Source organism: Echeneis naucrates, chromosome 7 (assembly GCF_900963305.1).
Source record: "Echeneis naucrates chromosome 7, fEcheNa1.1, whole genome shotgun sequence".
Lineage (NCBI taxonomy): Eukaryota > Metazoa > Chordata > Actinopteri > Carangiformes > Echeneidae > Echeneis > Echeneis naucrates.
Genome location: NC_042517.1, coordinates 14,927,129 through 14,953,648, shown reverse-complemented (window position 1 = coordinate 14,953,648; position 26,520 = coordinate 14,927,129). Strand labels below are relative to the sequence as shown.

The 26,520-nt window shown below is 40.7% G+C and overlaps 1 protein-coding gene across 1 annotated transcript in view; it reads left to right on the top strand.

Moving 5' to 3' along the window:
* The window catches only part of LOC115045669 (ERC protein 2-like), a 135,482-nt gene that overhangs the window by 25,158 nt on the left and 83,804 nt on the right, over window positions 1-26,520 (top strand). Inside the window, exons 8-10 of the mRNA XM_029505455.1 lie at window positions 4,548-4,715; window positions 20,417-20,554; window positions 24,557-24,745. Of these exons, the coding sequence (XP_029361315.1) occupies window positions 4,548-4,715; window positions 20,417-20,554; window positions 24,557-24,745 (495 nt within the window). The remainder of the gene's footprint in view (window positions 1-4,547; window positions 4,716-20,416; window positions 20,555-24,556; window positions 24,746-26,520) is intronic.

The window sequence follows — 26,520 nt, the reverse complement described above, 5'->3', positions numbered from 1 at the left end:
ATCCCAAGCCGGCCCTGAGGTGATTTGTCCGTTATACAATCCATTATCAGAGCTCTGACTATTCCCTTATCCCTGGCTTTGATGACACACCTAAAATGACACCCAGCCTAAGCCCCAGGACAGGGAATGTCCCTCATTTCCGCACAGATCAACCCCACTGTTGTCATGTCTGCTGTGGCCTGCTCAGGTGGAGAGGAAAATCTTTCATTTGCGTGCACATGCTTGTTTATACAGTTGTTAGTGTGTGTGTGTGTGTATGTTTCTCCGTCTCTGTCACAGTCAATGTGCACAAATAGTCTCATGAAAAAAGTCATTTTGCTTTCAGGCGTCTAAATCTTACAACCTTCAACAGTGACCTCCTGAAATTTACTGGAAGTTTATATTGTCTCATCAGGAAACGATGAATCATTTAACAGCACAGCTTCACAGTCAGGTGCTTCTATCATCTGTGTGATGCAGTGCAGTGCTTTAGAAATGTCCCTTTCATTATCTGGTCAGTTATTTTATTCACCTTTTACCAAGCTTTGATAATATAAACATGTGTGAAAGCCAGGAGTCCGCACTCATTCCCTTCCTTCTTCATCATAGGAGAGTGTATTGCTGTCTCTTTGATGCATACATTTCGCCCCAAAGATGATATCCTACTGATTTTTGGCGGTATGGTAGTGGTGGTATCACTCTTGGTCCAACATCATTCTGAAAAGTGATACAATCCAGATGTGGCCACATTAATGGCTAGACAAACATGAATTAGTTGAATATTATGTCATAAATTCAGATGATTAATTTCACAGAGCAGTCCTGTAAATAAATTAAGTTTAATGACAACCCTTTGCTGTATTTACATAGGCTGGGTGATGTCCTACAGCCGGAGAAGTGAATGGCTCACACAGCTGTATCTAGTGCAGCACAGCAGCCTGAGCTGATCCGAGTTCAGATGCCAAATAAACTCAACTCGACTCACTCTGGGGATTTAGAACTTTTATGATGGTGTTGTCAGCAGAGGTGACATACAAACTCCTCTTTGTGAACAGCACTGCAAACAAATTGCAGTACAGCTTGTAGTTGCTTGCATGTGTGATCTTTTTAAAGAGTTACTTTTGAAGGATTTTGGATCATTGAAGGAATGGCTTTCTGATCAACCTACAACTCTACCCGCAATATTGGAGTCTCAGGTCGGTGACTGAGAATGCAGCTGTTTGTGTGCAGTTATTGGTGTGGCTAAAGGCCTTTGTTCTGACCTCACCATTATCTCTGGTTCTGGCGTTTCGACTGTGGTCTACTCACTTCATCTGTGTTTTGTTTATTGCGGACTCAAGTTGATGCTGGGACCGATACCTTTGCAGATTTGCCTGCCAGAAAAAGTTTTATGATAAAATGTGAGGCAGGAAAGAGGGAGGTGAGGACAAATAAAATAAACTGTTTTCTTTAAGCTTCTGTTTTACTTTTCTAATCAGTGACCAGAATTTACATTTGGCTGTGATTGCAAAGATGAGAAAGGAATTTGGACAGAATGAGTGTGACAATGTGTGCGCGCTTGCATGTTTAATTCCAGGTGGATGCGTTTGTGCAAGGAGAAAACATTTGATTAAATGCAAGCGTGCATGCACACTTTAGAATGAATTTTAGTTTGTGATTTTCTTTGTTTAACTAAATGCTGCATGTTGCCAGGAATTAATAGTTTTGTAACCACAGAATCTTGAAAACATATCAAGGTCATTTTTTTTTAAATGATATGGTGCTGATTGAGAGGTTGGAAAGCTTAAGTGAGGTTATGGGGTGGAGACGGGGTGAAGATGTGTTTTTAATTCATCTATTCAGGGGAATGCCTCAGTGTATTTTCTCAAGTCTTTCTAGATTTTAACTGGGTGAAGCTGGACAGCAGCGGCTTCCTGGACTCACTTTTTCTCATGCAGATAGAAAAAACAAAAAACACAACTGGGATTACAAACAAAATGTGGTCCCTGGTGTGCAATTGTGGAGGTACAATGAGTAACACGTTGTCATGGAGTTCTCTTATAAATGCACATTGTTTCTCTCATATGGAAACAGAAATCCACATAGAAATGCATACACTTGAAACGCCGGCCTGTCCTAAAGCCAACCTGGCTTGAGGACCTGAGGGATTTGTCACATCGACAGATCACTTTGTCTCGCCACAGGACTCACAAATTTAAATGGCAATAGGAAAACTCCTGGAGTGTTTGGAGCATGGCTGAAGGGATAGAGTGTTGAAAGAGAGGTAGGAGAGAGAGCTGTTGTTGGAAGATGACATTTAGAAGAACAGGGAGAGAGTGAAAAGGAAAATTGGAGAGGAAGAGGGGGGTTAATCATCTTCACTTGTTAGCTGTCTATCATCTTAGCATGTGTGCCAGCTGATAAAGCCATACAGTGTTTCTTCTGACAGACCTGCTGATGGAGAAGTAGTTTTAGCCAGCAGAGGAACAGCATGCCATTGGTGTTAATATGCTCCACCCAAACGATCTGTTAGGAATTGCCAGCATCTCAATCCCCTTTCTCTCTTTTACTCTTTCATCTCTCTTGAAGCTTTTCCCTTTACTCATCTCCATCCTTTCATCCCTCACTCCTCATCTATCCTGTTCTCTCCTTGTTTTTCATGTACTGTGTCTGGCAGCAATGAGTGCTTTAAGAGGGTATTAGCGGGGTGTCTGAAGCGTACTATCACAGCTTATTGGAGCAGTGCAGGTGAGACAGCAGGGATTTCCTGTTAGGCCTCTTTGCTACATTCTTGCTAAATTGCTCCTTCCCAGGTGGGGTTGTAGGGGAGGGGGTTCTCTTCCTTTGTCTCATACACACAAACACAGATGGACATGCACACAGCAGCACCGGGGCATTGGGGCACTAACGTACTGTACGTACAAAGGATTAGTGGTGTCACTGGTGTGTGCTCTCTGTGTGCCAGCCAGTGTGGAGCGAGGAAGGACAGAGCACGGCTCAGTATTAAAGTCTGGTTGACTGCCAGCGGAGCAATATGAGATAAATACTTCACCATCTTACAGCTGGAGGTCCTAGACTTCTTCTAATGCTGCCATTTGAGAGGAGGCCTCTGTGTGTGCTTGCCCATTTTAAACACACACACACACACAAGCAGGTAGCCACTAAATGTCATCCAATGCAGTTGTCCTAATCATTCATATGAATTAGCTTTTTGTACAAGCAACAATGTAGGCAGTGTATCGGCAGTGCTAGATGTATTTTTGAAGTATAAAGAGAATAATGGAGGCTGACCCTTCGCCAGCCTCCAGTTTTAATGTAAAGCTAAGCTAATGGCCCCACTATAATGAGCACTTTAACTTCAGCAAAACATTTTTAAAGCCTTTTAATGTTAGAGCTATGCTCCTCATTTCAGCATGCAGTTATATACGTTTGCACTATGCTTTCATAGATGTCAAAGAAAAGGTATTTTAATGGGTAAAAAATTACATAATTAAACTTTTTCCTCAAGTTGAATGTTCAAATAAGTACATGTACCTCACAATGTACAGTACTTGGGTAAATCTACTCAGTTACTTTATCCTATCTCCTTAAGTTCCCTGTGAAATAGTGGAGAGGCTGGAAGCACAATAGAGCCTCTTCTTGACGTGTTCTCACACCTTCCCTCTGTGTCCAAGTAACACTTGTTAAAACAACTGTTAACAAGCCCTCCTTTACTGCTTCCGTTTATCTAAGTGTACGTATGTGTGTGTGTGTGTGTCTTGAATTCATATAAAACACACATGCACATCTTAAAATTAGGGTTCAAATGGGTTCACTCATTGTGCAATGGCAATAAGTGCTGGAAATGTAATCAGGTGTTGAAGAGCAACACAGGAACACATAGTCAGCTCTTGACAGCCAGCTGAGTGCGTTTATGAATGTGTGTGTGCGTGCATGTGTCTGTCTGTAGGCGGTGGAACAGAACGCTGTTATATGTCCAATAAGACGTTCTGGAGTAAGCTCAGATATCACTCATCTCACTGCGCACAGCCAGATATGGAGGATTTTTAATGTGTGAGCGTGAAGTGTGTGAGCACTCTGATCTGTGGTAGCACCGGCCCAATCATACAACACTCAATAACAAATAAGTGGAAGGGCTCCAGGCTCCTCTCTCACACACACATTTTTTAACGTTTCTTTCATCAGTCCACAGCGGTTCATATTATGGACATTAAGTCTAAGCTGAACTCTTACTACATCCAAAAATGTCATCAAGTGAAAGTCTTGAGCCGTGTCACTTCCTGAGTAACATATGGGCCACCTGACTGAGAAATGGAAAAATCTTGTCAGTTTTCCTGACCTTTTTCGAATATTTTTTGTGATATGCAAGTGTTTCTGTTTTCAATCTATTCTGCTTCCTTGACCCTATGTTCTTTTCTGTCCATCTGCCTTGGTGGATAAACCATAAAAGTCACTAATCAACTGCATCACCAATTTTGACTCATGCTCACGCTGCACTAGATACAGTTGTGTGAGCCATTCATATTGTACACCAGCAACTCTCAGCTCAATTTAGATCAACTCCCCTGACTTCTTATCTCCTTTTCCAGGTAGATGCTTTGCGGGTGCGTCTAGAGGAGAAAGAGCAGTTTCTGACCAAGAAGACCAAGCAGCTGCAGGACCTGACTGATGAAAAGAGCACACTAACAGGCGAGATCAGGGACATGAAGGACATGCTTGATGTCAAAGAAAGGAAGGTTAATGTCCTGCAGAAAAAGGTACGTGAACCCAGCTGACTCCAGCATCATATATTTGATATACAAGGAATTCAATCCTTGTAGGTTAGACTAACAGCTCAAAATGTCCTCACTTCCTCTCTCTCTGGTGATAAAATATCTGTTTTGTCTTTGTTGCAATAATATCAATTATTACTTGTGTATGGATTATAATTGTCTAACAATTTGTATAATTTGTCACTTTCCCATTCGACATTTGACAAGCAAAAGTATTGCTTAGTGATTTTGAGATGTGAAAAGGTTTGTTAATGGTCATCGCATCAGTAACTTTCCCTCTTGATTATACTGGGACCTGCTACTACAATTACACCTGGTTAATATATACACACACCTGCTCTGTCTCTCTCTCTTGCGCGCACAAACACACGCACTTGCATTGCATGTCTTAAAGGCCCTAATGACTTTTATAAGGTTACCCATTTAGATGGAGCCTGTGGCTGCCTGTGGTGTGCATGTTGGTAATTCCTCTGTAGACCAATTACACACACATAAAGGTCCCCTCTCAACTTCCTTGTTTCCTCTCATGTCCTCAAATTAGATCTCCCTCTCTCTCCTCCTTCCCTCCCCCTTGCTGAGTTTAATGAATAGGGGTCCCCAAAGGTCACATGCAGTACCACCAATCTGTGTGAGTGTGTGCTTCTGCATGAATATGTTCAAATATGTTCTTATGTGTGTGAAGTTAAAAGATGACCTTTACGTGCACCCTATACTATGCTCTGCTCTCCTGGGTCCCACTTACAGCTCTTTATTCATGTCACTTAATGAGCTTGTTTGTTGCTGATAAATTGACAAATAGCATTTGTTAAGTGACATTTCATACATCTATAAAAGTGAGCTTCATCTTTGAAAATGTAATATTCACTGGGTTTGGTTGGAAGTTCATCATTTGCATAGTTTTAAAGGGATAGTCTAAGTTCCACTTTTATTTCAGTCTATGTTACTGTTATCCTCTGTCGCCATTTCCACCCGCACAAGACAAAAGGTGAGGCCAGTTGCTGCTAATCTGTTTGCGTTTTTTGCAGTTATATCGGTGACTGGTCTCTCATTTGCCAGTTTTTTCGTCCCCTGATTGATTTTTGTTTGTGCAACTATGCAAAAAATCTCCTCCTTCCAGTTTCCTATTTTTTTTTTTTTCTCTGTAGTGCACTTATTGTCACTCTTCAATTGTAAAAGTCGTTCGTCCAAGTCATTCCGTTTATCTTGAAAAGCAAACAGTAATACACCGAGCACACCTTGGAAAATGGTCAGCAGTGAAATGAAGTGCTTGTTGTAATAGATTAGTAAAACATGAAGAAAATGTGTATCGTTGATGTGTTGTCACTGTTTTGGACACATATTAACATAAAATGAATGGAAGGAGATGGGATACTTGAACGAATAAACAGACCGAGTGTTTTACACCACCATCCAACAGGTGTTTCACTCCATTAGCCACACTGTATACATTGACTGAAATCCAATTGGTTTTCCAAATGTCCTATTTTCCAACAATCCCAGGAGGCTATAATTTACAGTGCTGTTTCCCAGGGGAAAGGCATGAGTGGAGTTGGTTTCCAAGAGTCAAAACAGGTTTCCTTTCTGGGCTTCAGTCTAAATTACTGCTGGATTATTGTAAAATACACTGACAAGCTCTGGATGTGTTTGAAGTCATTGCGGGATGTATGAAGTTTTCCTCAGACACAAATCTAAAAGTCAAGGATGTATTTCCGAAGCCATCACCCTGGCTTGTTTTACACCAATGATGCTGATCCCATGCCAGCAAATCACCTGTGTTGAGGATGACCTGAGTGTAAATCAGATTTACAGTTCTTAGATTTTGGCACAATGTAGTCTTTGCTCTCAAAGCTCAAATAACTCATTTGGGCACTTTAATTCATCATCATGACATTTTATTGCTGGTTGAGGTGTACTGTATATTCCATGCAGCATTTAATTTTTCCTACCTTTGGTTTTATCCAAAAAATGAAGGTTAACCTCCTGCCTCTGTAGATATTGTAAATTATAACGTCTGTACAATCCAAAAAAGGAAAATCAAATTTTTATCATTTACTTCTGAATTTCCTCACTGCAGGATGAATAATGGCAAATCTAATCTAATCTAATAATCACAAGTCACAGGTAAACTTCATTATTTAGTCTTTATTTTACAGCCAAATGACTTTGAAGAAAAACTTGTACTGGAAGGCAGTGTCGCTGTTGCTTTGTCTAAAATAGTCATCATTTAAAATGTGTGGTGACAGCATGTCTGCTGCCGACTGAAAACTAAGTGAGTGATAGAAAATGGAAAATTTTGAGTTTGATTGCAAAACCAGACCAAGACCTTCTTGCACTGCCATATCTGATGGATAATTTTGATGCTTTGAGATTGTTTGGTCTCTGGTAAGAATGCTGTGCACTCCCATGTAAGTAAAAGTATTTAGATTCATTTTAAAAGCATGCCAATGTTTTTGCTGAGATCTTCGAACAAATGTTCCTCTTAAGACTCAGCAAATGTTTGAATATTTATCTTATTTACATGTTCAGTCTACAGTGGAGTATATCTATAGTAATACATATACATACACATATGCAGACAATGCCATCATGCAACTTATACTGTAGATGAATGCTTGAATGGAGGGTAAAATGTTACTGAATATGAAGCAAATCACAAAAGTTCTACTGACCCAAATATAAGATAAGCATCCTCCCAGAAATCCCTGTTGTTTTTTTCACAACTGCTGCAGCTCAAATACTGTACATAGTAGAGTATCAGTCAAAAAATATTGCCTTATGTTTCACCAAATATGGTACTCACCACCAAAGGGGCTGCTGCCAGTAAAAGTTCCACCATCAAAGTCTCAGTGCACTAATTGCAGTTACCATGCATATTTCCTTCTCAATGTCTCAGTGTTGGGGTTGGGGTTATCTTTATTGTCCTCAATGGGAAAATTGAAGTGGAGCAAAAGTTCACATAAATACAGTGTGTCCAATCTACAGTGCTCAGTGTACTGAAATGACTTTTCCTCTAACCAACAACTGCCATGAGCTGTCTATTGCAGTGCCTGAGTTATAAGTTATAGGTCTGAATGCATTTCAGAATAATAATGTTAGGTTCATGAATGCTATACAAAGTTCAAAAACGAGGCTGCCATGTCATAATTCATATTACCATAAAACATGTTTAGCCCAGCAAACATCAGGTCTCATTTTCAAATCAATATATCACTCTTGTGTTTTTCAGTGGATGTTGCAGTTTCATTCCCTGCACACACTGACTGCTTTAAAAAAAAAAAAAAAAAAAAAAAAAAATAGTGACACTGTGGAACATCTTAGGCAATCTTGTAGTCCATGCTTAAAATCTATATCCAGCTCTAAACTTTATTTCAATATTAGTTAGGCTCAAATTTGTTTCATTAATATCCAATGTAGTTTGTTCAAAATTTGTTTGATCTGAATTTTGTCATCCTAATATGTGCTTCCTCAATTTGAAATGTGCTTCATCTTCTTAAACTTGTACTCTGTCAGCTTAATGCTAATACCGGCAAACCAACATTAATCTTGGCTGGAGCTGTCGAGAGCTGTAGCCACCTGCAACTTGATATGATGGTGAAACACAGATACAGACTGAGTAGTTATGATTATTTAAAAAATTAAAAACTTGTGGAACAGCAGGACATTGTAGTGCTGTTCACCTCTTCCGTTGCAAGATTTGGACTGTAATTTACTCAGAACAAATAGATTTGTTGAGATGCTGTCAACAGTTTTATCAGGACTCCTTCTTCAGCAGGCAATAATTCCTGCGATCATAAAAGCAGTGCGGTCTGTGAATTGCCCAGTGAAAGCAAGACATTGTTTCTCTAAAGAGATGTCTCCCAAGATTTTTTTAAAAGATATTTTTAATTTAATTCTGGGGGTGATCCCAGAATCTGTGGTGCTACAAATAGGAGTTCCATTCATTTCCATTGTGTTTGGGTGGCGCCATAAATCCTTGCCAAACACTAGAAATGATCAGTATGGCTAGATATCTCTGGGGCACAGGAGAAAATATGGAATATTAGGTGAACCAAGCTTGTAATGTTTTAAGCCTAATCATCCAACGGTAAAACATTTATAATGCTGTTTTGGAGACATTGGTTAGGTTGCTGTTAGAATATAAAATATTGTGATACCTAGCTACTATTTAGGGAGCCCCATACCCATTTCCTTTATAAAGTACATGTTTTTTTGACAATTGTGTATACACTGAAGCCACACTGTGTACACTTAGTTTTCACTGTTTTCACTGCAGTCCAATGAAGCAATAACTTACAGATTTGAAAAACCTGCATCTTTGATGTCCACCCAGAGCAGGTCAAAGCTTGTTTTCCTATCTGACTATCATTAATATATTCCCTATTTTTGAAGGGCAGATTTCTGGATATAGCAAACTATTCTAGACCGAAAAAAAAAATAAAATGCAAATTTGCACTTAACTGTGAAGCAATACTGCTTTTCTTTTTATGACAAATAGGCTGAATTTGAGCTAGAATCATATGGGAGTGAGTTGAATGGCAGGTGTCTGATGAAACCTTCAGCTCTGAATGAGTCAACTAAATGCAGCTCATCTCTGGTATATGTTCCCCCCTCTGATGAAAGCAGTCAGTATCAAAACCAGACACCCCCTCCTACATACACACACACACACACACTGACATGTGTCATCCTCCTGGACAGCTTTGAGAGGTTGAGCTGTTGCATCTGTGTTGTTATAACAAACTCTTAATCTTCACTACAAACACATCCAATTCCCATCTTCCCACCACCCAGAGTGTTTGCAACAGTGCCACAGGCTGATGACAGGTCAACTGATGCATGATAATGTGTTTCTGCCCATGTGTGTGTATATATGTGTGTGTGTGTGTGTGTGTGTGTGTGTGTGTGTGTGGTCATGCAAATTCACCCTGATCCCAGTCCAAAAGAATTGACATCTGGAACACTAAGCGCAAAACCAGTGTGTACCATGTGTATGTGAAATGGAACGAAAGAAGTTGAAAAAAATATCAAATGTAAATAGCAACGGGGAGTCTGTTTGATGTACCAAACTGTAGTTCGTGAATCTCCTGATGTTGCAGTTTTGTGTTTTTTGACGAGTAAATCGTACCATCTCTTTGAATCATGCTACTTGTTTTGGATTGTTTCCCCTTTATTTATTTCATTTTCATTTAAGCATAGTGATTAAAACACTTTTTCTCTCCACTTAATTTGACATACTCAACAGTCTCTAACACACATTTAAATCATTAAGCTTTAAACTTAGATTTAAATGAGAGTGTAAAACCACACTTCCAACTGTGAGACTCTCTGACTTTCAAGTTTAAGGGTTTTGACTTCATCTTTCAGTCATCTGAATGTTGAAGTTCCCTTCACCCCTTTAGTCTTTTTCTTAAATACAGCAAAGTGATACTTTAAATACCCCACAAAAACTCCCACCACACACAGATGGACCAGTGCTAAATATGGTGAACAAATAATTCAATGTAGTGCACTCATTGGTGCCCTATTTTCTATCGGAGGATTTTCATCTTCTCCTACTGGCCTCTCCACAAACAGTCACAGTGACTTGTATGGCACCGCAATGTCATTGCTGTAGTTTGAGCCCTACATTGATCCTAATACTTAGAGGCTGAATTCAACTAAAAATAATGAGGAACTGGTCCTTAAATGAAAATAGAAAATGCATATGTTAGGTTTACGCTGGCATTTTCAAATTTCCGTATCACAACACAGAACAGTGGGAGCTCTGTTCGAGCCCTTGGTCTGTGAGACCATGACCAATGCATAATGATGGATTTATTTATTTATTTTCTCATTTTTAGTTTCTTTTTTTTTTTTCTTTTTCGTTAGTGGGGTAGGGGTGTGGGAGGTACACACGCAGAGCCGGTTGTGGTGTGGTTTTGGCATACATGTGTTATTCATGTTCAAACATTGTGGTCGTCTCAATCCATATTCATGCTTTTAAAAAGCCAGGCTGTGTGCATGGACGTATAGTATCCCCTATCATGTTCCCTTCCTATAGCAACGACAGACTGGGAGATTCAGTTACTTCTGCTTTTGCTGTGCTGGGCATATGTGTGTATCTTTTTCATGTTCGTGTCTATGTAGAAGGATGTCCTCTACACAAGAGTCTCTGTTGGTTATGATAGCGTCTCATAGGTCTCCATTAGACTTTCTCAGAGGAACTCAGCTCTTCTATGGTACACCCTCTGCCAGATTCTTTCAGCACTTGGTGTCATCGCTGGCTCTGGTCTGGTGTCCTTTGATGGTGAAGGAAAGTAGAGAGAGAGAGAGAGCGAGACAGAGCATGATATGGAGGTGAATAGAGATATTCCCTAGCCCTCTGCTCTTTCTCTTTTTCCTCTCCCCTGTTGCTCTCTGTGGAGCAATTGCTTCTTGGTTGGTCGGGATACTTTTCATTATTTTATGAGGCTTCATATAGTTAAAATAACACTCCATTTTCATCTTTCACGTTGAATAAATGGATGCATGTGGTCTGATGACGTCTGATGTCGTTTTGTATTAAGTATGGGCCAACTTCTGTACCCACGCAGGCTTTTGCCGACCTTGTTTTTTCCAAAACAACCTTCAGTGCTTCTTTTCTCTCCCACCTCCCCCATGTCTTACACACTACCCTAAAACAACACTGGCACTGCTGAATATGATGCATATTGATTGCAAGGGGGAAGTGCTTCATGGTGATAGAGAGGAAAATATTTAGTCCAGCATTGGCATCGTGTCTGTGTGCTTATGCTTGTATGTGTGTGCAATATGTATTGACAAACATGAGCCTTGTTTTCTGCTTTAAGAGTGTGTCCGGGTTCAACTATTTCCTATATCTGATGACACATCATCACAAGAGCTGGCTATCTAAGTACTTTTGAGTTCTGAAATGTGTCCAATATTGCTTTGATATATGATTTTTATTGGCTATTTATTTTTTGGTAAAATTTTCCTGATCTAAATACGTTATATATATATGAATATATTTTACAGCATTTTTCTGTTTTATTCAGATAAAATTAATTCTATATTACTCTTGAACACCAGTGAATATTAAAACAAATACAAGAGGGGTTCCACATTAAACATTGCCACACTCGAATATATGACCTAGTTCTAATATTAAAAAATTTAAAAGATGCCCAGAAAGGCTGCGGGTAATAGTCTCTTTTAATAATGATGAGTCTTCTGATTTTATCAGTAAAATGTCACAGTGAAAAATATGAAAACTACCTAGATGCCAAAACACAACAAACCAAATCTAAATGATAATAAGTTTAATTTCAAACAAGACAAATAGGTGAAAATTTATTTCTTTATAATTTGTTTTTAGTAGGCTACAACCAACAAATGTTTCATATTTTGTGTTTGCTGTTATAATTTTTTTTAAAACCATTTATCAGCTTATTGTTTCAGCTCTATTATCCAGTGCTCACCACTATCACCAAAATGATATTGTAAATTTCTTGCCAGTCTGTGGACAGTCGATATGCTTTGCCTTGGTAAAACAGCTGCAATGTCGTATGTGTGGTAACACCACATCATCACAAATGTATGGAATTGCATTGGCTTCCTAAATGTCGATTGCTTTGATAATTGAGTCTTCATTAATGGGAATGTTGTAAGACACATGAGTTACTAATCAATCAATCAACAAACTTGGCTGCATTCCAGATGAGTGTGTGTAACAGCTTTATTTGTGTGGGAGATAACTCATTTGGAGTTCCTGGGTACGAGCACGAGTGTGATCTTGATGGATCTGTGATGAGGCCACCAATGCCTTTCATCCTAATGGATTCCATCTGACCAATCACAGTGCAGAGACATGGCAACAGATAAGCCTGCTGGAGCTGGGGAGGTTCCGGTAAACAGGCTGCGATAGCCCCCCCCCCTCTTATGTCCCCCTCTGCTCTCTGCTCCTATCAGCAATCAGCCAGGGTTAATGGTGAGGGCCCGAGGCTGGCTGATTGGAGCCAGGCTGCACATCAGTCAAGACAAACCCAGTGTTGGGCCATATGTTAGGCTACAGCTATTCCAGCCCGTCTTCTGCCTGACCACAACAGACACACAGCTGAAATTGCACAGTTCGAGAATTTAGAAATGTTTGATGGCTCTCTGACTTGATGAAGATTGCGGATTTGACTGTATCCTGATGATGACACGAGCCATAATTCAGCCTGACCCATTTTGACCTCAACTGTAGGCAGCCCAGTGTTAGTAATTCATACTTTAAGATCTCAGGCACCTCTGCCTCTGCCTAACCTTCTCAGATGAAAGTGGGTCACAGTTTGCGTCCCCATCTCCCAGTTGACATATGACTATATGCTCTGACCTGTCTGACTGGGTCAGAAGCTACAGGTTGTCACACAGCTGCTGTGCTCCCCAAAGGGTGGCTTCATATGGGTTTCTTTCTTTCCTTCTTTCTTTCTTTTAGATCAAAGGGCTCTCCCTTCCCTCTCTCCAAAGTGGAGAAAAAGAAAAGAATAAATACTAATGGTGCTGTGAGCAGGGGAATAAAGCGTTGGAGTAATTACCCAGCAATCACTGAAGCATTCCGCAGCTGAGGGGGGCAGAGATAGGGTCTTGAGCCTAAAGAGCATGGACGTGGATCAACTTGGCCGGCACACACACAGACACGGTCACACTCACGTACAACCCCAGCTTGCACAAGTGCAATCTGTCTTCATTGAACGAATCTGGAGCTGAGGAGTCTTTCTGGTCGACCAGGAAAGATCTCCCCGAAAAACAATACTCTCCTCGGTTTTCTCTCTGTTTTGGTCAGGGTCTAATTGATATGTATGAAAGCAGTGGAGGGTCCGTATGTGACTGCCTTTCTGCAGGAATGTGTGGGGAGAGGGGGAGGACGTCTGCTTGTCATGTGTGCAAGTGCTATATGCAGCCCCTATCGTAAAGACTTGGCCTGACATTCATGATAATAATCAGCTTAATTGTGAGTGTGTGTGTATGTTCCTCGTAGATTAGTACTGTATATTCAGACCAAGCCACATGTTATAATGACCGTACAGAATTTGAATTATGGATACCGTTTCCTGTTTGCATGTGTGTAAATACACATAAACAAATATTGGGCCTCATTCGTCAGGCTTCCAAAATATTTTAGTCCCATTTATGAACATGAAGTGTTTTGGATGTTTTACTTTCAATGAGACATTTGGAGGTAAAATCATTTGTTGAAAAAAAATTCTAAATATATCTTACACATTTGTTGCCCACACTGCTCATTTATTACTATCATGGGTGATAATATTTTAATGGAAACACAGATTTATACTTTTTAGGTAGCGCTTTTGTTGAAACAGTATTTTTTTCTGGTGACAGAAAGTCCAAAACACAATGACTAGTTGGGCTGGGCTGTGTTTTAATTTATGCAGATCAACTGGTGGTTCTAAACCAAATGCAAAGTTAAACTAACACACTAAACTTTTCCCTTCTCACTACTCTGCTGATCTCATCTGTTATCAGGAACTCCTCGGCTCTCTCTTTCGTTCTTTAGTTTTGTCTGCCCGCAAATTTTGTTTTTTAATTCACGTTTAATTTTATGCCATTTTTGTTTCACTTCTGTCATTTTGCATTCTATAAATGAAATTTTGCTAACGTTATCTCAAAACTGTTGTTAAATTATAAGCTCTTGTGAAGGAGAAACCCCCCATACCTTGGCCACTATGTGACACGTTTGTTCTTGAGAATGGTAATTTTGTTTTAACGGTTCCGGTGTATTTGACATAATTTCTTCCATTAAAATTATCTGTATGGGTGGCATTTGTTACTTAACTTAGATTTTTGAGATTTTATACTTTGCTATAATTTGTAATTACCATGGGAATGTTATGGAAGTTGTGTTATTTTATCTCTGTTTTAGGAATTATTGGCATTTATCACTGTGTCCACAGTGTCAAATACATGGAAGGTCTGATTATATGAGAAAAGGAAAACAATTTCATGAATTATGATTAATGGGTCTCATTATATATACATCTGTCTGTGATGCTTGTTTCTCTGTATGCAAAATCTCTTTTCTTTATTTGTATATGTTTATGTTCCTGTGTGTCTGAATTGAAATGAGAGTATGTCTGTTGCTGATGGACACAGAGTACCTTTGTATTTCTTGACAGGCACTGGTAGTTAGGAGAAAAATGAATGGGGAGGAAGTTGCTCTGAGTCAAGGCCTCAGTCGTAATCATAGTGAAACCCATAGAAAATTCTGTCTCTTTCGTTTGCTCCCAGTTCCACTTGAACAAATCGTTTATTTATTTTTTTTTTTCTTCTCCCCTTGGCTATAGGATAGTCAGCAATCTGCCTGTTTGGCTTGTCAACACCGGCTCTGTATAGTTGTTTTTGGTTTGGTAGAGAACAGCGCAGCATATTTAGACAGGCATGCAGGCACACTGAGTGGCACCACACATGTTCTTGTGCAATTGTGCCCAGCCCTTTGTTTGGCCAAAAGATCAAAGCCCTGAAAAAAGCTTTTATTTAATTTGTTAATTGGAGAGAAAGATTTTGCAAGCCTTTTGTACTCTTTGGCATGTACTGTGTTCTTCTGAGGGAAACATTCTAGAGCGTGCGCTGATAGAAATAAAGAATGACTCCTACTTTTCTCCATTTGAAAAGTGTGGATGATTTCAGAACCTTAGCTCCATGTTTCTTGACCCTCCCTTTCTCTTCCACCCTCTCTCGGGCACCACTCATCTTATGAAGTCATTGTGCTCTGACGTTCCAGTTGATAACAGATGAGTAATGACTCAATGAGCAAAGCAGCATGAGATCAGGAAGGTCAGTAGAGGGGAATAGGGGAGAGGTGTCATTTTCTGCTTGGTTTCTGCGTTGTCCCTTCACATTCCCATGCAGGTGACCCAGCAGTCCACAGAGATCTGAAAGGAACTGCAGAGTTTGAAATGCTCTCTGTAGCTGCTTGTACAGTGTAATATGTTTTTATTTAAAATGCTCTTTTAAGGGAGCTAACAATGGGATGGAGTAAAATTTGTTCATCTTGTTAAATCATACAAGTTAAATCGGGGATCAGAGAGGTTCGTCTCTCAACTCACAATTTTGTGTAGTGAAGATGGATCACATCTCATAAAGTTCACTTATTCAAAGAACTGGACACTACAGCTTTTTCTATAGCCGTGCACTGCTCTGCTGTCCTCACACAATGGCCCCTTGAACAGCAAAGACATGACAAAGAATTACGTAAACCTGGTATTTTTCATTTTAAATAAACTCAGGAATTTGCAAAGTGGATAAATTGGCCTTTGGTCATAAATGACCACATGGGGGCGCCAGCTTACACTATATTGATTTGACAAGCCTACAACACAAGACAACCAGCGTTGCCCTGTTAGTTCCGTGTGGTGTGGCTGTGGGAGGTAGTGGTGGGACCGGGGTAAAATGAAGTGCACCCTCCCCACACAGAAAGGGTCACTATCTTACCCGAGCTTCATGGCCAGGCTGTGTTTCTCTTTGAAGAGCCACAGCTGAGTGCTCAGGAGCAGGAGGAAGTCCTTTATTAACCTGGGAATCAACAAGCTCTGATGGCAGGAGACGATAACATTGTGCAGGTGTCTGAGTGTACTGGAACAAACACACACACACACATACACAAGCGCACAGGCGCGCACACACGCAAACATAATAAAATTCCAAGTTTAATAAGTACATGCTTTGCTTGGATCGCAGTGTGTGACAGCGGAGCACTTGAAGTAGCAGTTTGATATTTTCAGTGTGTAGTCTTTCATCATGTCTCTGTTTTACTGTGACCTAGATTTCTCTGGGGAAATACACACTATGTCACTACATATTGTACAGTTTGTGGTTATCGTCCCTCTGTGTATTTGTGTGTGGCTCTGTGTCTCTGTGCACGCTCACGCATTTGTGCCTTCGTGCCCATATGTGTCACTGCCAAGATCTTCGGGTTTTACAACTGTCCCTGTCATATTTCCAGGGGCGATGACAAGCGCAGAGAAATGAGTTGCCTTTCAAAAAGTGCTGCCAATTATTGTTTGGTGTTTTTATTGGTCCAAAAGAGTTTTAAAAATACAAATGACTGTATTTTTATGGTGCTCATGCCCCACGTTAGTCTCCTTTGTGTTCTGCAGAAATGATTCCTCCGGAGGCCACAGAGTTCTGGGTCTTAGATGCGATGGAAGACAGACGGGTCGAGTGGGTTTGTGGTTCTTATGTGGAACAAACTGCTTTTAGATTGAGACTTTTTGCCAGAGACACAGGGCCCGATACCATTTCACTAACTTCTCTCCCATTACATTAGAACTCAGCTTGTCCTAATCATGATCATACTCTACAGACTGTAACCACAATGCAACAATGAGGCCTCCAATGAGTTTTTTAGTCCACTTAGAAACCCATTGTTTTCTGACAACTGTTTACTTCAGAAAATGTAGGCCAGCAATAGCTTGAATTATCCCCCTCACTTTAAATATCCTAGTATGAATAAATGTTATATAATTGCAATAACTTTTGTCCGCTTTTCACCCACTAGTTTTTCTAACTAGTTGAAAAATGATAAAAGCAACCCATTTGTACTCCATCTTTGTTTCCAAGTTAACATACTTTTTGTATCAGTGTTGCCGTAATTTCTAAAATCATGGCTGTAATGTCCCTCTGCATCTTTTTATTTTTTATATAATTATGTCAATGATGGCTAGGCATTTGGTCAACTATTTTGCTGAAAGCTGTAAGCGATTAAGAATCACTAGCCATGAAATCTCCACAACCCACAGCCTCCCAAAGACTTGGAGCACTTTACTATTCAACTCTATTTTAGAGTGGCACTGGTCAATACCGTTGCTAAGTCAATTTCAGTGCAAGGTAACTGTGTATCCTTTAAGCAGAGCGTGTTCACATCCTATCAGTATGTTGATAAAGTTATCAGAGTCAAAACAGTATGCCTGTAAACAGTGGGGAGCCACATATGGGGGAGATGACATAGGCAGACGTCATGATATGTCAAGATAATACACACTCGCTTAGACAGACAGTCGACACCAGAGTGCCTGGCCCAAAGAGTCATAGTAGCCGCTTATCGTAGGTGGTCTACTCCAGCAGGAGGTGTGTGTGGTTGGAGAGTGGGATGACATATGCACAACGGTTTAATGATAAAAGCCTCTGTGTCTCTGTGTGTGTATGTGAGTGAAAGAGAGAGATGCGGGAGTATAGTTTGCCCCGTACAATGAAAGATAAAATGAATGGCTGCTGTTCTCATCATAACAGCCAAGCTACTGGAAGCCCATTCCACACACACACACACACACTTCCAAAAAGGCATACAGCTGCCCTGGGCCACAGAAGGCATTTCTCTTCCGAGAGTGTGTTTTGAGTATGAGATTTCTGACAGAAATTCCTCGACCTCTTTCCCATATCCGTGTCTCACGTGACTCATTCTCATCCATTGGTACAAGGTTTTAAGTCGTGTTTAATGTTTTTCTGCACAATTTGACAGAAGGCTGAGCAACGAGGCTAAATATTTCATCCACGGGTTGTTATTTTGTGTGACCAGGCCAAAGCAAACTTAAGGCTGGTGAAGAATGTAATCATTTATCTAAGACCAGGGGCGACATGCTCAATTTGACCTGAAATTGGGTTCTGTGCTGCCCTCAGGGACAGGGAGAAGGAGTGTGCATGAGTGCATATGTATATGTTTCGATGCCTACTTTGGAAAACCAGGTATATTGAGCTACTGAGCTGGTATAATGGCCAAAGCCCAATTTGGTTTGTTTGTACTTCCTCCTGTGTTTACTGTGGGCTGAGATAAGCATGTTCCACCATCAGTCTTCTGTAACCTTTGGGGGTTTACCCGTGCTTGATGATTTGGAGATTATCAATGTCAAAATGTGTGTAGCTCTAGCTATCTAATGCCGATTACCCCAAGAAAATGAGAGAAATGCACCACTTTTGTCCACTTACTTACAATAAGGGAAACATAAAAGAATAAACGAGGAAACCAAAGCACCCCCTTTACTCTCTTTGTCACAACGTCCACCCTGAAATTCCATCTAACACAACTATGGCAATCATGAGTTACTGAGAATTTTATCTGTCTTTTGGTAGTGTGAAGCTTTCCCATCATTCCCTGAAGGGTTTAATGTCCCTGTCGCTTGTGGACCGACCAACCAGAGCCTTTGGTTTGGTTCTGTAATGACTGTCATTAACCTATCAAGATCTGCCAAAGGGTCCTGGCTGCTTTTTCCCACCCCTTCTGCTACTTTCCCTCCATTTCCAAAACCAAGATGGCTCCTTTAAGTCCTTGTTCTTTGCCTCTAGGGAGCGGAGAACACCAAAGTCTACAGACTAATTGGATTCATTTGTAAAATAGCTGTGGAGATTTGGACATTATCTATCTATGTACCCATGACTGGAATGCAGCTTATTCTCCCCACTGGACATTTTTTTTTTTTACCCTGTCACCATTACAGTTAAAATGTGGTCTCTTGATGGCCTGAAGTGCCTTTCTTGTTTTTATTGGATTCTCATGTTCATTAAATAATGAATTCTTTTCATTGCATATGCCTTTCCTTTGTGCAGCCCAAGCCTCGATCTGAGAAAGAAGCACTTGGGTCAAATATGGTATTAATGCATTGCAGCAGTGAGTGAAATTAATGCTCTCTGCTGCATAGATTTAGATGAATCTCGGGGTGACCGTCAATTTCTTGAAAAGAGCTACCCTTTGTTTCATCAAGGTGATATTAATTCAGCATTTAGAAGAATGTGGTGTGCATTTAAAAATTATTATGAGCCACAAGGAAGTCACCATTTCAGAATGTCCTATCACCAGATGTGCTGTCCCTTTGTAACTAATTTGTAGACCGCTGGAGTTCCATTGCATCGCACTGTGTCCTTCTCCAGCTGCATCTGCTAGTGTTTTGTTTGCTGCAGCTCGGGGCATTTTGTGTGTGCCTGTGTGTGTGTGCCCGTGTGTGCCGTCTGTACGTATCTCTGTGTGTGTTTGTGTTCTGTTTTGCAAATGATTATCAGATAAGCTGTTGAGCAGCACAACTGGCTATTACACCACCACTTTAGCAACATGAGGTTAGCCACAAAAAAGAAGATATAGAGACAAAGCCCTGAAAGTCAATGGGCTGCATTAACTTTTGGTGTAATGCTGTCAATCTTCCATTCAAGCGTTTTAATGCAGTGCTCAGGTGGGCCACACAAACCTTACCCTTCTTCCTCTGCCACTTTGTCCTTTACACCTCTCAACTAAACATTTTACTTTAAAGATGAACTAATTTCTTCTTTCCTTGTGGAGCTGATCTTAAATGTTTCGACCTAAACTCAACGCTAAAGTGCTTTCATTGCTGCTCAACTTCGAGATGCTGCACTAGAATGAATGACATCACAGCAGGAAATTGGAGTAAACAGCCAGAGATGGAGCAGCAGTGTCCAGATTCATCTTCTCGATGAATCATTGTTCAATGGCATAATTTCCTTTTGTGGTACTTTGGTCCCACAAAGTCTCCAGTCATTATAATCCAATTAGGCACATTATACCAGTGTTACTAAATCTTTCTGGTACAGTGTAAACTTTTCTCCCCACGATTCTTTGAGTCTTTGTGATGGATATGTTTGTTTAATATCAATATTCTGCCAACCTCAGCTACTCTGTTTCTCGGCTCCTGCCCTTCTTTTTCTAGATTGAGAACCTGTTGGAGCAGTTAAAGGATAAAGACAAACAGCTGGCTGGATTAAGAGAAAGAGTTCAGGGCCTCCAAACTGACTCCAGCAATACGGACACGGCCCTTGCCACTCTGGAGGAGGCTCTATCAGAAAAAGTAAGTGAGGAATGAAGAGAATGTGAGGATGGACTTGTTAAAAAGACAAAGTGATACCAAGGCTGATGCAGATTTTGCTCTCTGCTGGGAGTAATAAAGGCATGAGGAATAATGATCTTGATGAAGAGAAACTTGTTGTCGGATGTAGACAAAAAGTCACAAACTGAAACCACTAGAATGGCTTGGAGATTTTTACCCATTGAGACACACTCCAAGGCATATGGCTTAATTAAGCTGCATGCTTTGCTATGACTCATTGCAACAATTTATGGACACAGCCTCCTAATTTATAGAACCTGGACCACACCAGATGAGGTCTCTTCTGAAAAAGAGTAAGGGAGAGAAAGAGGCTGCAGGAGCAGGGAGGTTCACGGTGAACATAGACAGAGGATTAGTCCCTGTCTGTACCTACAAAGAAGTTGGGGATGGAATGATCTATAGAATAAGAGGAAGTTGGAAGATGGGAGGTGGACAGTGGAGAAGCCGAATGGCAGAAGGGGCACGGACCTGATGGAAGAAATGGTCTCTGAATTGAGAGGGAGGGGTCAAGGAATGTAAGGGTGGAGACAGTGGAAAAAAAAAAAAAGAATAACTTCTACAAAGACATGAAAGAAGAAGAACAGAGCTGGAAAGAAATACTCGTTTTCAGACAGTCAGACAGGGAAACTAACAGACAACATAGCCACATTCCTAATGCACATAAAGAACAAATTAAATAGCAGTGACATAGCAAGAGAGATAACGCAGACACGATGTAATGTAAAGTCCTGATGTGCACATCCCCAGTTCACTGTTATTTTAACAATATCAAGTTTGGAACTGACTCTGTTCTGTGGTTCATCAATTGGATCCAACTGGATTTACTAGTCTGCTAATTCTCAACAAGAGAGATCAGCATAGTGTTGCATGTGTCTATATCCAGGGGAAGATACATTACAGTGTAAAACCACAATGCGGAACAACTGTGTGATTCAAGGTGAGCTAAGCAGAGTTCCTCCACTTGGGCGGGTGGGTCAGAAGACGGACTGATGTTGCTAGTTGTAAACATTCAGTGTTTGTTGTTTTTCTGGCAACATGAGTGAGCAGCTGGTCTCCATAAAGCCTCGCTTCAACACTACTGAGCTAGCCCGCTGCCACCAACACTAAAAGATGAATGGCCTCACTGGCCCATGAGGTGTTTTGTTTCAGTAAATGCACTGCATTTCTTCAAACAGGTCACTAACCCAATAAAACCCCACTGATTTGACAATATTCCTGGCAAAACAAGTTGCTTTGGAGAAGCTTGAATGTCAATGCAAATTCCTGCTTTGAATAGCGGTGTTATTTTTCTCCCTCACGTCTTTAGTGATGTGTTTATGCATTTTCACTCACTGGTTACAGGGTGCCAGCAATTTCTAATTGGAGACAGGCTTGAACACTAGATAGCTCTGATGCTATATACTGTACTGACCATGAACATGGAAATGTCAAACCCTAGTTTGGCAGCATATACATTACCTACATTACCTTGAGCTGACTGGCTTGATTTCAGGGTGACTCCATCTTGCTTAGCTTTGTTACATATATAAAGTTGTTCCTAACACACATTGGCAGGTACTGTGGTCTAAAAAATGATTGTTTTGGCGTTGCAGGTGAAAAAAATTATTCTCATTTATGTGCTTGTTTGTTCTTCAAGCTAAAAGATGGAGGCTGGTTTACATTTTGTTGGCACTGACTGCTGGTTTTACAGATTTTCCTGCTTAGGACAGATGTGAATGTCCAGCGGTGCTGCTTGTTTTCAAATGGCTGCCACTTTCCTGCATGCTCCAGTGTGCACACTGTATGGGTGTATGTTCATGCTTTTCCTGTTACATATTTCAGTTTGCAGGATCATTTATATTACTTGTCAGTGTGCTGATTTTACTGTATGACTGAAGTACAGTAAATAGACCTAATAAACAGAAAAAAAAGACAGAATTTTAATGGTGTGCAGAAATCTTGCTACCATGATTCTGTGTTTATCTATACTTATGTAAGGCTGAGTGATCTGTCCAAAATATTGTTGGCAATCTGAAATTTTTTAAACATTAGAAGAAAGATGCGGCTGGGTGGCCTGCGTTGATGCTGAATCACACCAGAGCACTTGACCTATTCTTTGATAAAGATACGTTGAAAAATGTCAACCATAGTGTCAGCATATCCTTCGCAATTTAGCACAGCACTATTTCCTTAAATCATTTGGATGTTTTATTCATACGTTGTTGCTGTCACTGCTCCATCATGTTCTGCCTCTGGGTCATTTCTTGAGATGTAGCAGATGTTGGTGATGCCTGATGACATGAGATGCTGTAATCTGGGAGGGTTCTGGCAAAGGTGATAAAATAAGTTGTTTTCCTGTCTTGGTTGGATGGGTTTTCCTGCACAGTTTACACACAATGGTGTTCTTATATAGACTTAACTAAACTAAAAAAACCCATTATGACGAGTTGACATCCATTCAAAGAAGAACTGTTTTCCGTTTTGCTCACAAACTTAAGTTTATTGATACACTAGAACTTGGCTGATGTGCTTTTCATTGTGTTTCCAACACATGGACTGACAGAGTGCATAGATGTTTTCACTTAGAATAATCTTTTATCACCTAAATTTGTTTTTGTTGCTGACAGACTTTGAAATGAATAGCATAATGGCACAATAAACTGTAAATCCCTTTTCTGTGTCGGTCCATCTGTTTACCCAGAAACCACTTCTGATGTAGCTCACACATTACTCAGCTGTGATGAGGAGAACATTGGAGAGCTTTTCAGACTTTGTGGTCAACACAGGGTGTGTGTAATGTGTTTACAAGAGCGAGTGTGTGTGCGTTGCTAATCACACACCCTGTCACAAACCTGCTCTTGGAGCCAGTTGCTAGCCACAGTACTGTGGTTCTAATTAACCGACTGGGGCATCGTGCCCATGCAGAGTCCTGCTCTTCAGTATATATATATATATCTGTGTGTGTTTTTTTTTTTTTTTTTTTTTCATTCCGTCTGTGATGTTATATGTGTGTTTTTTGTTCTGTTTATATATGCACCACACTTAAGGCATGCTTTATTATCACATCCTGGTCTCTTTCCCTTAACCCCAAACATCCTTGAGATATTTCATAGTATAGGGAAAACACCCAGGACCTATTAAACATGTGGTCTCTCTGCCTCTCTATTCTCTCTTTCGCCCTCTCTTCCAAAGCCCACTATGTTACTATGCCAGGTCTAGTTAGCGGTTGTATTTGTCCAATTACCCAGGGGTTTAAAGCTGCCAATCATGCGGCAATGCCACATCGTAAAGCCTCATTGCTGAGCTGTACTCTGTGCCTAAATAAACACCTGAATAAACACCTTGATAATCACTTCACTCCACACCTAAACACACCTCAGCTACACACACCTTGCATGCTCTACCACCCATGGCGTGTACCTGGTCTCAGGCCAATGCCCAGAGTTGCGGTCCTCCTGCTGACCAATGTGATTAGAGAATAGAGAAAATTATGATGTAAACATCCCAACTTGGTTCATCAGCGGAGTGGTTAGGAAGTGATCTACAGAGCTTTCCAATCCAGTGCCCATAAATCTGTCTCTGTCGCTCAACCCGTCTCTTCCTTCCTCCCCCTCCTTTCTCTGTTCTACTTGGCTTTGACCTCCTCATGTGCCTACTGTTATTTATTATAGTATTATTTATGATGGGCATTTATGAGTTTGTCTTTGGCTGTGCTTCATGAAGCATGCTGGTGAGCCTATTCAGCAAAAGGCTGGTTTAGATAGTTCAATAATGATAGGAAAGAACTGTAATCACAAAGGTCTGGCAATCTGTTACACATTGGATGCAAAACTATTTTCATTTTATGTAGTTTCCATCATGTCTTTGTGTGAGCAACTTTTTATGCAGAAAATGTATCAAGGCCTTTAGCATATTCTTCCTCACACTTCTGACAAAACTCTCTTTCTGCTTCTGTTTTTTTTTTTTTTTTTCCTGCTATCTCAGGAGCGTGTGATTGAAAATCTCCGGGAACAGAAAGAGCGGGAGGACAGGGTTCGGCTGGAGGAGTTGGAGCAGATGAGGAAGGAGAACCAGGAATTAAGGGACAAACTGTCAGCCCTGCAGCCCCCAAAATTGTCCGTGAGCCAGGCCACCAACCCCAGCACCCCCCAGAACCAGAGACCAGATGGAGAGGTCAGTCTGGAAGGTTTTGATGCTGTTAGAAAATTTTAGGAAGTGATGTTGGAAAAAAAAAAAAAAAGTCTACAATTTACACAGAATGCGGAGTTGGGAATATTTGCAAGTATGATTTCAAGTGTCATTGTACTTCAAATGGTACATCCGATCAGAAATATCCAAAGCAAACCAGAACTCACGGTTAAAATCACATTCATGTTAGTGTGCACGACAACAACTCAAGATCGGCAGTCTGGTATGTGTAGGGATTGCAGACAAACAGCCATTAATATTTCATCACTATCCACATTATAACAGTCTTGCACAGACCACGCCACTGCCAAGCTACACAAAATCTCATTTCGCAGATATCATTAAGAAAATAAGAAGTATTTTTCTCAAAACTTTTTTACTGTCGAATTTTTAAAACGAATACCATGATACTCTATAATTGTTTTTTATTTTACAAAAAGAATTAAAGGAATTAATTTTTACAGTCATTCTACACTGGTTGTAATATGCTCCTTCTACCCTGTATTTACACTGCTAACATATACTGTAATAGTAATTCCGCTCTCTTACCTCCCTGTGAGCATGCACAGTATTGTAAGTAACTCCCTAGCAAAGGGCCTGCCTGCACTTTGTCCCGCAGGATAAAGGGATGAATTAAGAGAGAGTGATTTATGGACGTAAAAGATCCCTCAATCCCTGTTCGAGTGCCAAGCCAGAGGCCTTGCTGTCTGTTTTTTTTTTTTTTCCTTTTCCTCTCCCGGGCTTACAAGCCAGGACAGACTCACGTCCTGACAGAATTTATGAGAATGTTTTCTTTTATACTCATAAAAAGCATACACACATCTCATTCCTGTGAAATGATATCTTGTTGAATGTTGACGGGCACCACATGAAAGAGACAGCAGCTCTTTGTAGCGAGCAGATTCACACTCTGACAGAAGTGCTGCCATAATAAGACAGTGTGGACTCAGCAGCAATCAGAGCTGTTATGTAAACTTACAGATTCTTCAAAAAGACAGATGATGTTTGCGAATTTATGTTTGAGTGTGTGTGTGTACACGCGCTTCTCCTTGTGTGCCTGTGGATGCGTGCCAGAACAAAAACTACCGTTTGTGCATGTGTGTGCACGTCGGTGTGTTTGAGCCTATTGTAATGCACTGGACCGTGGCAGGTTGTGAGGCCGTAATACTCAGTAGCCCAGAGGTGAGCTGACATGCTGCCGGAGATTAGATTCTGATTAGGATGACCGAACACACAGTCTCACCGCCGTCTGCCTGCAAGTATTGTGGCCTTGTAATGACTGATGTGAGTGCTGTAGATGTAGATTTTACAATAGTGCTAAATAAGACAGAAGAAAAATCCACCGCCGAAATGTCACTCAAAGAAGTGTTGTAGGCAGACAGAGGTCACGGTTTGCTACTTTGAGGTCAAGGAGTGCAATGATTGCACTCCTTGACCTGCAGCTGATTTGGCTCTACATCGCTCTCAAGATCAAGGAGTTGCTCATCAACATGGTGGATTGATCGGCCCACTGAATTCAGAAGTGCAGATGTGTTGTGCGCTACCAACTGCTGAAAAATGTCTGGGTTTAAATCCTGGGCCTGAGGCCTGTGTGGGTTCACTCCACGTACTCTGGCTTTCTCCCACAGTCTGACAACATGCACTTTGAGATTACCTGTGTCCCTTATGGATAAGTGGCACCAACCATGGACTGGACTATAATTTGATTGTTGTTGGGCAAAATGAGTTTAAACCACATAGTATGCACCATTTATCTGATG